General features: G+C 46.5%; 1 protein-coding gene across 13 annotated transcripts in view; it reads left to right on the top strand.

The window, feature by feature from the left end:
- Positions 1-11,760, top strand: part of Mettl6 (methyltransferase 6, tRNA N3-cytidine) — a 37,415-nt gene that overhangs the window by 831 nt on the left and 24,824 nt on the right. For 2 of the 13 annotated variants that reach the window (XM_006252582.5, XM_008770988.4), the window contains exons 2-6: positions 267-625; positions 1,901-2,035; positions 6,578-6,748; positions 8,452-8,541; positions 10,178-10,319. In XM_006252582.5, coding sequence (XP_006252644.1) covers positions 401-625; positions 1,901-2,035; positions 6,578-6,748; positions 8,452-8,541; positions 10,178-10,319 — 763 coding nt within the window. In that variant the 5' untranslated portion in view covers positions 267-400. Of the gene's footprint in view, positions 1-263; positions 626-1,900; positions 2,036-6,577; positions 6,749-8,447; positions 8,542-8,910; positions 9,062-10,177; positions 10,320-11,760 lie in introns of those variants that run through there. The other 11 variants (XM_063275136.1, NM_001007623.1, XR_005494553.2 and 8 more) reach the window with 10 other exon arrangements.

Here is an 11,760-nt window from a genome sequence, read left to right as displayed (position 1 = left end):
TCCCCCAGAGTCTTGGACTCCTTTAGAACCCAAACTCTAGAAGTAATAAAGAGCGCTCAAGCTTGGTGAGGCCCCGATTACAGCAGTTGGGGGAGCATGAGGCAAGAGGAAGTATATTCAAGGGACAGCCTGGGCGTCTTCCATAGGAAATCCAAGGACAGCTTTTCATAACTAGACCCTGGCTCTGATGAACAGGTTGGGGAGAGAAGCAGGCAGGCTGTTAGAGAATCACTAGCCAGAATCTCTCTCATTTTTTTCCTAAGTAGCATCTTAAAGCTGGAAAGTCACCTGGGGAACTGCACCAGAGAAAGCCCTGCGTCTGTAGACTCAGCACCAGTTGCTCAGATGGTGAAAGAACAGAGAACTTTTAGCAGCTTCAGATGTGTTTCCAGCAACTGCAATGACTTCTCTCCAAAGGAAAGGACCGCAAACAAGGATTCTTAGCACTGGAGAAGAGGAGAAGCTGAAAAGAGACCAAGCTTTGGTGTCTGCTTTTAAACAGCAAAAACTGGAAAAAGAGGCTCAGAAAAACTGGGACCTTTTTTACAAAAGAAACAGTACCAATTTTTTCAAGGACAGACACTGGACTACCAGAGAGTTTGAGGAGCTAAGATCATGTCGGGAGGTAGGCTGGGGTTACTCTTGCCCTGAGCCATCTTCATTTATGATGCCTACAAGAGAGGTCCTTTATTACATGTAGAGTGAGCTCCCTGCCGAGAGCCTTGGGTGTCAGTTCTCAGGAGCTGTCTTGTTTTTGGAAACAGGGTCCCTTACTAGACTTGGGGCACACAGATTAGCTTGGGTTAGATGGCCAGTAAGCCCCAGGGAGCCTTCCTAGAACTGAGATTCCAACAGTGTGGCACCGTGCCCAGCTTTTTACGTGAGTGCCAGTGGTTGAACTCAGGCCCTTGCGGTTGTGTGACAAGCCCTTTACTGACTGAGCTACCCTAAATTTATGAAGTCTATCAAAATGTACCTAAGGAGAGTTCTGTTTCATTTCAAGTATGTTTACCAATGTCTGGGCTATTTAATAGAAAACAGAGCTTTCGGGTTTTCAATTTGCTTATTTTATTATGCATATGGTTGTTTTGCCTGCATGTATGTCTAAGTATGTATGTGTGGTGTGTGTAGAAGTCAGAAGAGGGAGGTTGGGGATTTAGCTCAGTGGTAGAGCGCTTGCCTAGGAAGCGCAAGGCCCTGGGTTCGGTCCCCAGCTCCGGGGGGAAAAAAAAAAAGAAGTCAGAAGAGGGTGTCAGAGCCACTGGGACTGGAATTACAGACATTGTGGGTTGCCATATGGATGCAGGGAATTGAACCTGGGTCCTCTGGAAAAGCAGCATGTTCTCTTAGCCACAGAGCCAGCGCCCCAGCCCCTTAATGTTTTCTACTTAGTTAAAGCTAATCTGAAGTTAGAAATACTAAATATTCAAGTAAACTTTAGTGGCAGATGGAATCTACTTAGCAGTGAATGAACCGTTCACTATAACTGTTTTCTAAGAATTTTGTATGTTTCTTAGGCTTCATAGCAACCCTATGAAGTGCATTAGTGTTGTTCCCGTTTGTAGAAAAAGAAATTGAGGCACAGCGCTGTAGAAGTGGGTTGCCCGAGGATAGAATACAGGGCAAAGGAGGGGTTGGGGTCTGAGGACGAGGTTAGCCCACAGTGTCTGCGCTGTGCTCTGCTGCCTTATTCTTCACACTGAGCTGCCGGTCGCTAGGTGGTTGTGGATGAGGTGCCAGCCTTAGCCTTTCCTTGCTAGCTCTGTTGGTTGGTATCTGCCTCAGGAGGTCAGAGATGTCCCCTGCCAACTAAACATTTCAGCCTGGTGTGTTTATTATGTAAATGCGGTGTTTTATTATGTAAATGTAATACGCTGTAACTTTTGTTCTCATTCCTCAGTATGAAGGTCAAAAATTGACTTTGTTGGAAGCCGGATGTGGGGTTGGGAACTGTTTATTCCCACTTTTAGAAGAAGACTCGAATATCTTTGCCTATGCCTGTGATTTTTCTCCCAGGGCAGTTGACTACGTGAAGGTTAGTGCACCGTATATGTATTCTACTGTGTCTGTTTCCTTAGACCTTTCATCTAATTCCTGCCCTCTTGCAGGAGCTTACCAGCTATGAGCACCACCAATGCCATTTTCTTTTGACTCTACGTCTATGAAAATATTTGCCTCAAAGCAAAGGAAAAATGTTAGTAAGCCGTCTGTGTGATTGACTCAGATGGCTTATCTTGTAGATTGGTGACTGATTGCTGGCTGCCTTAAGACAGGTTAGTGTGACCAGAATCGTGTGCGTGCTTCACAGAACTCACAGACACTCTGCGATGATAATGAAGCAAACACAATCCCTTAGAAGAAGGATGTGAATGTTTACATTTTAGTAGATAATGCTACATTTCCTCTCAAAAAAATCATGACACTTTACAGTTTTACTAGTAATTCTTTCCTCAGGTTTCTTTTTTTCCCCCCAATCTTTAAGAAAAAAAAGTCTATTATCTTTCATTTTTCCCATTTCCAGAGATACCGAAGACTAAAATACATAAGTGCACTTACTTTTTTCCCTACCCCGACCTCCTTTCTTCTGCGTGTGCTTACTGAGACTTACCAGGTGCCAGTGTGGTAAGACTTAATCTGTGCATAACCTTTGCCTGTTTTCCTGTTGAATTAGCATTTTCTTATTTTTAGAATATAGTAAGGATGTTTGTTAACATGCATACATTACAAGCATCTTTTCTCCTAGTCAATATTATTAATCATAGCTCTTTCCTAATGCAGGATTTAATTACGTTTTTTGGGGTTTTTTTTTTTGGTTTTTTGGTTTTTTTGTTTTTTTTGTTTTTTTTTTTTTTGAGATAGCTCAGGCTGAAGCAAGGTGAAACCGTTGATCCTTTGCCTCAGCTTTCCTGAGTCCTGGGATTACGTGTGTGCACCACCATTTCATATCTAATTTATTAGCCTTTTACTTTTGAGGTAATAGGTTTCATGTGTAAGAATTCTTTACTCCTGGCATTTAGATAATCGTGTATTGTTTTGTTTGTTTTTTTAATGATTTATTTATGTTCTGCCTGCTTGTATGTGTGTGAGAGGGTCAGGTCCCCTAGAACTGGAGTTATAGACAGTTGTGAGCTGTCATGTGGGTGCTGGGGATTAAACTCGGGTCCTCTGGAGAACACTAACCGCTGAGCCAGCTCTCTTTTGCATTCTCATCTCTATCATTTTAGTTTTCTTTTTAGATTTTTAAAGATTTATTTTCTATTTTTAACTATGTGTAGTGTGTATATGTCTGCGTGTGGGTATATGCACAGGCGTACCAGGGCCTGCAGAGGCCAGAGGTTCCAGATCCCGGTAGCTGGAGTTTTGGCAGCTGCTTCTGTCTGGTGTGATTAGTGGAAGTTGAACCAGGGTCCTCTGAGAAAGCAGATGTGTTCTTTACTGCTGAGTCATCTCCAGCCCCTCGTGTCCTTTTGAAAAACATTGTCTGTTTGTTTGTTTTTATAGTGTGTGTGTGTGTGTGTGTGTGTGTGTGTGTGTGTGTGTTCGTTCATGTGTATGCTCGTGCATGTGGGCATGCGCATGCCAGTACACATGTGTGGAGGTCTGAGGGCAACATGCTGAAGTCGATTCTCTCCACTGTGTGGGTTTTGGGGATAGACTTCGGCTTAGCAACGGGTACCCTTATCCACTGAGTCATCCCATTAGCCCCAGTGCCTGTACCATTGATAATATTACTTTAAATGCCCAAACCCCTAGTATCTCATTCAATGCCATAATTGGGTCGGGCTCTGATACTCGGCCTTCTTTCTTCAGACTTTTTTTTCTTGCCTCTTGGAATCCCTTATGTGCTTTCTGTTTAAGCTGCACATAACATCAGGACAGTAGATACTGAAGGTAATAAGGAGTTGTAATCAAGAGCTGGGTATTACATGATACAGTTTCTCTTACTCTTGTTGTTGCTCTGAATACTGAACACTTAAAACTCCTTTGGTGGCTTTTGTGTGTCTCTTTTCCTTTGGGTCTTCTCTTTGTCTTTGCCTGTCTCTTCCTGGCTGTAGCCGTACTTACTGGGGGTTTTGGCTGGAGTAAAGCGTACGACCCCTTCTTGCCACCCTCCTCTGTTTTTGAACTGTGCAATAGCTTCATATCTCAGAGAATGAACTTTGTACATTTTTCTTTTCTATTTTTTAAAAGATAGGTTTTATTTTATGTGTATGGATGTTTTTCCTCGTGTATGTATGTGCACCACATGCAAGCCTGGTGCCCATGGAGGTCAGAAGTCAGTTGTGGGCTGCCATGTGGGTGCTGGGACTCAAACCCAGGTCCTCTGGAAGAGCAGCCAGCGCTCCTAACTATGCTGAGTCATCCCTCTACCCACCATGACATTTTTGGGTTTTTGAGAATGCAGCTTTTCTTGTCCTTCCCTCTCCCTGCTGTGAGAGAATCTACCAATGCCAATCTACCTATTGGTAATCTTGAGGATATTCTTGGGTTCACGCAGAGAAGGTCCCCACTACCCTCTGCCAGAGCTGCAGTGCTACCTCACTGGTGGTCCTAGGCGATAGCTTTAGCTTCCTTTATTCCTGCAGAGTCACCTTTTCTTGCTAAAAGGATGTGAGGAAAAGCCAGCCCCAGAAAGAGCAGCATCCTCTGTGAGATCCTGGCAATATCCCGGGGCAAACAAATTCAGCAGAAACAGCCCCTGTGACTTCTTCCTGTGCTGCCCTCTCACCCCAAAGCAGTTGCTGGTTTTCTTTTTTCAGAGGGTGAGAAAGGTCGGGTTTTTGAGACAGGGTTTCTCTGTGCAGCCCTGACTGTTCTAGAGCTCACTCTGTAGACCAGGCTGACCTTGAACTCAGATCCACCTACCTCTGCCTCCTGAGTGATGGGATTAAAGGTGTGCACTGCCACCATCCAGCTGCCAATTCTTCAATGCTATTTTTCCAAACTGGAGACTTCTGCCTCGGATAAACAAGTGCCTGGGCCCGAGTCTCCCTGAAGATGCTGTATTTCTTTTTTTTTTTTTTTTTTTTTTTTTTTGGTTCTTTTTTTCGGAGCTGGGGACTGAACCCAGGGCCTTGCGCTTCCTAGGTAAGCGCTCTACCACTGAGCTAAATCCCCAGCCCCTATGCTGTATTTCTCTATCATGGCTTTTCTTTCTCTTTCTCTTTTTTTTAAGTGTGGGAGCCGTGTTCATCTCAAGCTAAGGTCTTTTGTATCGAGTAGCTACTTTTCAGAGCATAGTGCATTGGGAGTATTCATTGCCGTCCTGACCTTTTCATTCATCCAGTTGTCATCTTTTGTCATAAAATACTCAGTTCTCACACGTGCACATGGATCTATTTAGGCTTCCTCTGTCTTGGTGAACTGCTTGCCTCCATTCTCAAACCATATTGTTTTATTACAATATTTTGTATGTTTTGATGTTTCGTGGTATATTTTCTTCTATTGGTAAAATTCCTTTGTGGGGAAGACCTAAATGATGCCCACCACTCCCTTCTGTGGTCTCAATAACAAATCAAACCACTGTCGGCCACAGTTCACCCTGGGAACCAATCAGTGAGTTTCTTGGGTTTCCTTACAGAGCATAGGTGAGAAGGTTTCCATACAGAGCATTGCTGGCAGGGCTCTGAGTGCTGCTCCCCACCCCCAACCCCGCAGGCTGCCCCTGGAAAGCCTTTGTCCAGCAAGGATGAGTGGTCCCTTTAGCTTCTACATGGGACATTCCTTCCTTTGCCCCATGTACCCAAGTGGGTAGCAGCACTCTTTCCACCCTTCCAAGAGGGGGTGTAAGCAGTCAGCAAGTCTGGCCAGGATAATCCTTAGGCAAGGGTATGTAAGTGAGCTCCCCAAGGTAGCAGTTGCTTGGCTTGGGGGACAGTCACTCTCAACATCTATTAACTTCATTTTAAAAATTGACTTTTCAGGGCTAGGGAGATGGTTCAGTGCTTAAGAGTGCTACTGCCCTCACAGGACCTGAGTTCTATTCCCCATACCTACATCTGATACTAACAAATCTTTTTGTAATTCTAAATATTCCACCCAGTAGCTTTGCATATTAATATTCTCAGGTCCCAGTTTACATGATAAAATTTATTCTCTTCCTTCATAATACTCAAGTGTGTTGGAGCCCACAAACCAACCAGAATGTCCCAGGAATACACTCAGTAGAAAGGAAGGTGGGTTAGGATCTTTAGTCTTTTGTCTCAAGGGAACTATACCAAATAAGAACTGTGGAGGCGTCCCAGAGGGAAAACTGAAAGACGTCTCATAGAGTGTAGGCTTGTCAGGGACAGCCGAAGCTGCTGACTTTGTATCGTCCTTTAGGAAAAAGACGCCTCTAAAACTCTTGGATATAAGTATGTCACAGACTGTTCTGCCCTCAGTTAAAAGCAGGTTGCTGAAATGCTGACTGCTCCCTGTAGCAGTGGTGAATGTTACGTCTCCAGTAACAAGTGACCCATTCCTTGCAGCAGTAAACAAAGAGAAACAGGATCTCTCTCCAGTGCTGCATGTTCACACGTGTGTCAGCACGGAAGCTGACTAGAACCATCAGTTCTTTCTGTTTTCCCCTTTCTAGCAACATCCTTTGTACAACGCAGAGAGGTGTAAAGTGTTCCAGTGTGACCTCACTAGAGATGACCTTCTTGACCACATCCCACCAGAGTCTGTGGATGCTGTCACATTGATCTTTGTGCTCTCGGCTGTGCACCCTGAGAAGATGCACCTCGTCTTACTAAATGTGTACAAGGTCAGTGCCCGGCTGTACTTGAGGACTGGCCACCTGTTTCCCTTTCCTGCCTTCACTGTAAGGCTGTGTGCTGCATTCCCAACATCTTCCCATTCCAGTGGGTAGACAGTAGCCAGTCTAGGGAGAAGGAGTCTGGCATAAAGCATCCCTTGTAGCTCTGGGTTTGTACAGTGCTTGACTGCTCTTCAGAGCGTCACCAGCCCCAGAGCAAGGAAGGATACGTAAGATGAGATGTAATTAAGTGGTCAAGAACAGTCAAAAGCCTAGATCCTAAACTGGGTCACTACTTGGTCAAGTTCCTTCACCTCTCCAAGCCTGTTTCTGTACCTGAAAAACGTTGGGATAATAATTCTGAGCTGGTGGCATTTGGGGAAGATTAAATAAGATGTTGGCATGTGCCCAGCACAGTGCTTCTACTCCTCTAAGTGCACCTCAAAGCCAGCCATTGTTACATTACTTCTACATCATGATTCCTCTTAAGATGGCAGGAACCCAAACTGCTGTGGCCACTAGGAGGCTGTGGTAGCAGTGCCTGTAATCCGAGTACTTAGGACTGCAGTAGGAGGCTGTTGTAGCAGTGCCTGTAATCCGAGTACTTAGGACTGCAGTAGGGGGCTGTGGTAGCAGTGCCTGTAATCCGAGTACTTAGGACTGCAGTAGGGGGCTGTGGTAGCAGTGCCTGTAATCCGAGTACTTAGGACTGCAGTAGGGGGCTGTGGTAGCAGTGCCTGTAATCCGAGTACTTAGGACTGCAGTAGGAGGCTGTTGTAGCAATGCCTGTAATCCGAGTACTTAGGACTGCAGTAGGGGGCTGTGGTAGCAGTGCCTGTAATCCGAGTACTTAGGACTGCAGTAGGGGGCTGTGGTAGCAGTGCCTGTAATCCGAGTACTTAGGACTGCAGTAGGGGGCTGTGGTAGCAGTGCCTGTAATCCGAGTACTTAGGACTGCAGTAGGAGGCTGTTGTAGCAATGCCTGTAATCCGAGTACTTAGGACTGCAGTAGGGGGCTGTGGTAGCAATGCCTGTAATCCGAGTACTTAGGACTGCAGTAGGGGGCTGTGGTAGCAGTGCCTGTAATCCGAGTACTTAGGACTGCAGTAGGAGGCTGTTGTAGCAATGCCTGTAATCCGAGTACTTAGGACTGTAGTAGGAGGCTGTGGTAGCAATGCCTGTAATCCGAGTACTTAGGACTGCAGTAGGGGGCTGTGGTAGCAGTGCCTGTAATCCGAGTACTTAGGACAGCAGTAGGAGGCTGTTGTAGCAGTGCCTGTAATCCGAGTACTTAGGACTGCAGTAGGAGGCTGTGGTAGCAGTGCCTGTAATCCGAGTACTTAGGACTGCAGTAGGAGGCTGTGGTAGCGTGCCTGTAATCCGAGTACTTAGGACTGCAGTAGGGGGCTGTGGTAGCAGTGCCTGTAATCCGAGTACTTAGGACTGCAGTAAGAGTGCTGTGGTAACATGGCTGTAATCCGAGTACTTAGGACTGCAGTAGGAGGCTGTGAGTTCAAGGTCAGCCTAGCCCACTTTGTGAGTTCAAGAACAGCCTCAGCTATAGACTCTTTCTGAAAACAAACGAGCCAGCGTGAGAGTGTGCACCTTCAGCCTCAGGAGGGTCAAGAGTTCAAGGGCAAACTTGAAGTTGGCCTAGGTCACTTGATGCTCTGCCCAGAAAAAAGAGCCTCACCTGTTATGATTCCAGACAGGCTCTGCTCCCTCCGGGTGTTAAGCTGAGAGGACCAGGGAGCACTGCAGGGAGCACTACAGTGAAGAATTGCTGTGGAGGGGCCACTGAGGTGAGCTGGACACACCGCACACACAGTGTCAGCTAATGAAGTTGACAGTGGTGGCAGTGCACGACGCCCTTGATCCCAGGGCTTGGGAGGATCTCCCAGGCAGATTCCCAAGTTCAAGGCCAGCCTGGTCTACAGAGTGAGTTCCAGGTCAGCCAGAGAAACCCTCTCTTGAAACAAAAGAATCAATGAAACTAGTCATTACAAATGGTAAGTCGGGGCTGGGGATTTAGCTCAGTGGTAGAGCGCTTACCTAGGAAGCGCAAGGCCCTGGGTTCGGTCCCCAGCTCCAAAAAAAAGAACCAAAAAAAAAAAAAAAAAGGTAAGTCGGTGCATTCTGACAGGCACAGTGGCACCTGCTTATGATTTCAGCACCCAGGAGGTCAAGGCAGGAGGATTCTCAGTTTGAGGCCACCCTGAGCACGTGGGAGGACAAAACATGTACAGGCACGCTAAGAAATCTTCTCAGACGTTCTAACCTAAAGCCTGAGCGTTACTCCTTACCATTCTCACCAGTCGTCATGTGAGTATGAATGAGACCGTTGAGTATCTCATACTAACACATACAGGAGGCTGGTGGTTCTTTAAAAAGAGACAGGGTTTTAGGGGCACAATTCAATTTATATGGCATGTGAGAGGCCCTGCTTCAAACACTAATTCATAAAAGTAGCCTAAGAATTTTGAAACATTATATTTTGGGAAGATTACCTTTTGACCCAGACTTTCATAGCTGAGAGTCTAATTAAAAGGACTGAGGATGGGGCTGGGGATTTAGCTCAGTGGTAGAGCGCTTGCCTAGGAAGTGCAAGGCCCTGGGTTCGGTCCCCAGCTCCGAAAAAAAGAACCAAAAAAAAAAAAAAAAAAAAAAAGGACTGAGGATATGGCTATAAAAGTGCCACCACACGCTTTCCAAAGGAGGCAGAACTTGTCCCAAGAGATGGCATCTCTCATTGTAGAACAAGTGCTCTATGCTCGGCCCGGTGGTGTGGGTCTGTGGAACACCTCTCAGCCTTGAGGTATATAGGAGGTCTGTGGGCACTGTCTACACCACGGATGACAGACAGACTCGAGGGAAGGAAAGGACGATTTTCCTTATTCTTCCCACATGGTGCAGACCCCACATGGTCCCATACAAAGAGCAGGTGCACTTGGGCGGGGTGGGAGTCTCCCACAGGAGTGAGCCCTCAGAGCTCGAGTGGTCAGAAGCGGCCATCTGGGAGCTCAGCCTAGCGAAGGGGATGGCTCATGCCTTGCAGAAGGTGAAGCGTGTGCCTTATGTGCGTGCCTTTATATGGGTCCTGAAACTGTTATGCTCCACCATATCCAAAAATGACTTGTAGGGCATTTTATTTAGTTTTGATTTTTTGAGACAAGATCCTTTGCTATATAAACCGGGTGGGCCAGGTACTGTGTTGGCCAGGCTGACCTCAAACTCAGAATGATACTCCCGCCTGGGCCTCGTGAGCTCCGTGATTCCAGCTATGACCTCCCACACCTGTCATGTCTGTAAAGGCAACCGTTCATATTAAGGGTAGTTCGTGTGCCTTCTTTCACAGCCCCCACAGGTCTGTTTTAGTTCCTAGCATCATCAGATTATTTTATCTGACTGCACTATACACAGCCTGCTTTACTTTTACAGGTATTAAAACCAGGCAGAAGTGTCTTGTTCCGTGACTATGGGCTGAATGATCATGCCATGCTTAGATTTAAAGCCGGAAGCAAACTTGGAGAAAATTTCTATGTCAGACAGGATGGAACCAGATCATATTTTTTTACTGATGGTAAGAGGGGTGAGAGTCTCTCTCCTTAGAGTGTGTCACTCTCTGCTCTGTGTACTGACTCTCTGCTCTGTGTACTTACTGATGGTAAGAGGAGTGGAGAGTCTCCTTAGAGTATGTCACTCTCTGCTCTGTGTCCTTACTCTCTCTCTGTGTACTTACTGATGGTAAGAGGAGTGGAGAGTCTCCTTAGAGTATGTCACTCTCTGCTCTGTGTCCTTACTCTCTCTCTGTGTACTTACTGATGGTAAGAGGAGTGGAGAGTCTCCTTAGAGTGTGTCACTCTCTGCTCTGTACTTGACTGCACCATCAGTGGAGTGCTGCCTGGGCAGGTATGTGGCCATGCTAGCACACAAGTCCCAAGTCCTTAGAACAAGTTCTCATACACACCACTTAGCTAGCTCTGGCCTGTAGGGAGCCGAAAGGCCTCTGCTGACAGTGACCAGTGTTTGAGGCTCGCAGAGTAGACAGGCCTCAGACCTGTCATGTGATGCCAACAGGAGCTGTGCTGGGAAGGGGGGAGGAGGATCAGAAATTCACATCTCCCAATGAGTGTCTTAAGTTCCCATGGTGGTTTGAGGTACTTCCCCACACCCAAAGGCAGAAATCCTTCTTGAATAAAAGTGATTAGATCTGCTTTCAAGTAGCTAAATTTGCTATCAAAGATTACTGGGAGTGTAGCTTGGGCGATATAATGCTGACCTAGCATTGGTCAGATTCTGGGTTTAGTCCCCAGCACTGCATAAACTGGGGTGGTTGCATACAGGACTTGAACCAGCAATCCAGAGTTAGAAACAGGAAGATCAAGAGTTAAAAAGTCCAGCTGGAAAGAGCACTTGTTGCACTTGGCAGCCTGGTTCAGTTCCCCACACCCAGTGGTTTCTTAACCATCTGTAATTCCAGTTCCCAGAGATCAGACACCTCCTCTGACCAGGCCCCTGTGAGCAGCAGGCATGCACATGGTGCAAATGCTTCATGCAGGCAAAACTCTCATGCACAGAAAATAGATTAAGCCGTAGGTCATTCTGACCCTCAGCTTGTTCCTGGGCTGCATGAGACCCGTCTTAGAAAACAGTAACAAAGCTAGGTGCTTGTACCTGGGAAGATGATTCAGTTGATAAGGTGTTTGCTGTAGCCCCTTGTCATCCCTGTGAAAATCCAGGCATGGGGGCGTGGACCTGTAATCCTGGTGCTGGACGGCAGAGTCAGCAAAGATCCCTGGGGCTCGCCCGTCAGCTAGTTCTGTGGGGAGCGCCCACATTGGTGAGAAAAGTAAAAGTAAAGTGGCCCAGGACAGCCAGGGCTATCTCAAAGAGGCCCTCTCTCCCTGAAAAAAAAAAAAAAAGGTGTGTTTGTTGCATGGATGTTGAGAATTGCAGTGTCAAAGCTCTTGGGAGGCAGACGCAGATCTCTGTGAGTTTGAGGCCAGTGTGGTCTACAGAGT

Source organism: Rattus norvegicus, chromosome 16 (assembly GCF_036323735.1).
Source record: "Rattus norvegicus strain BN/NHsdMcwi chromosome 16, GRCr8, whole genome shotgun sequence".
Taxonomy (NCBI): Eukaryota; Metazoa; Chordata; class Mammalia; order Rodentia; family Muridae; genus Rattus; species Rattus norvegicus.
This window is presented reverse-complemented; position numbering and strand designations above follow the sequence as displayed.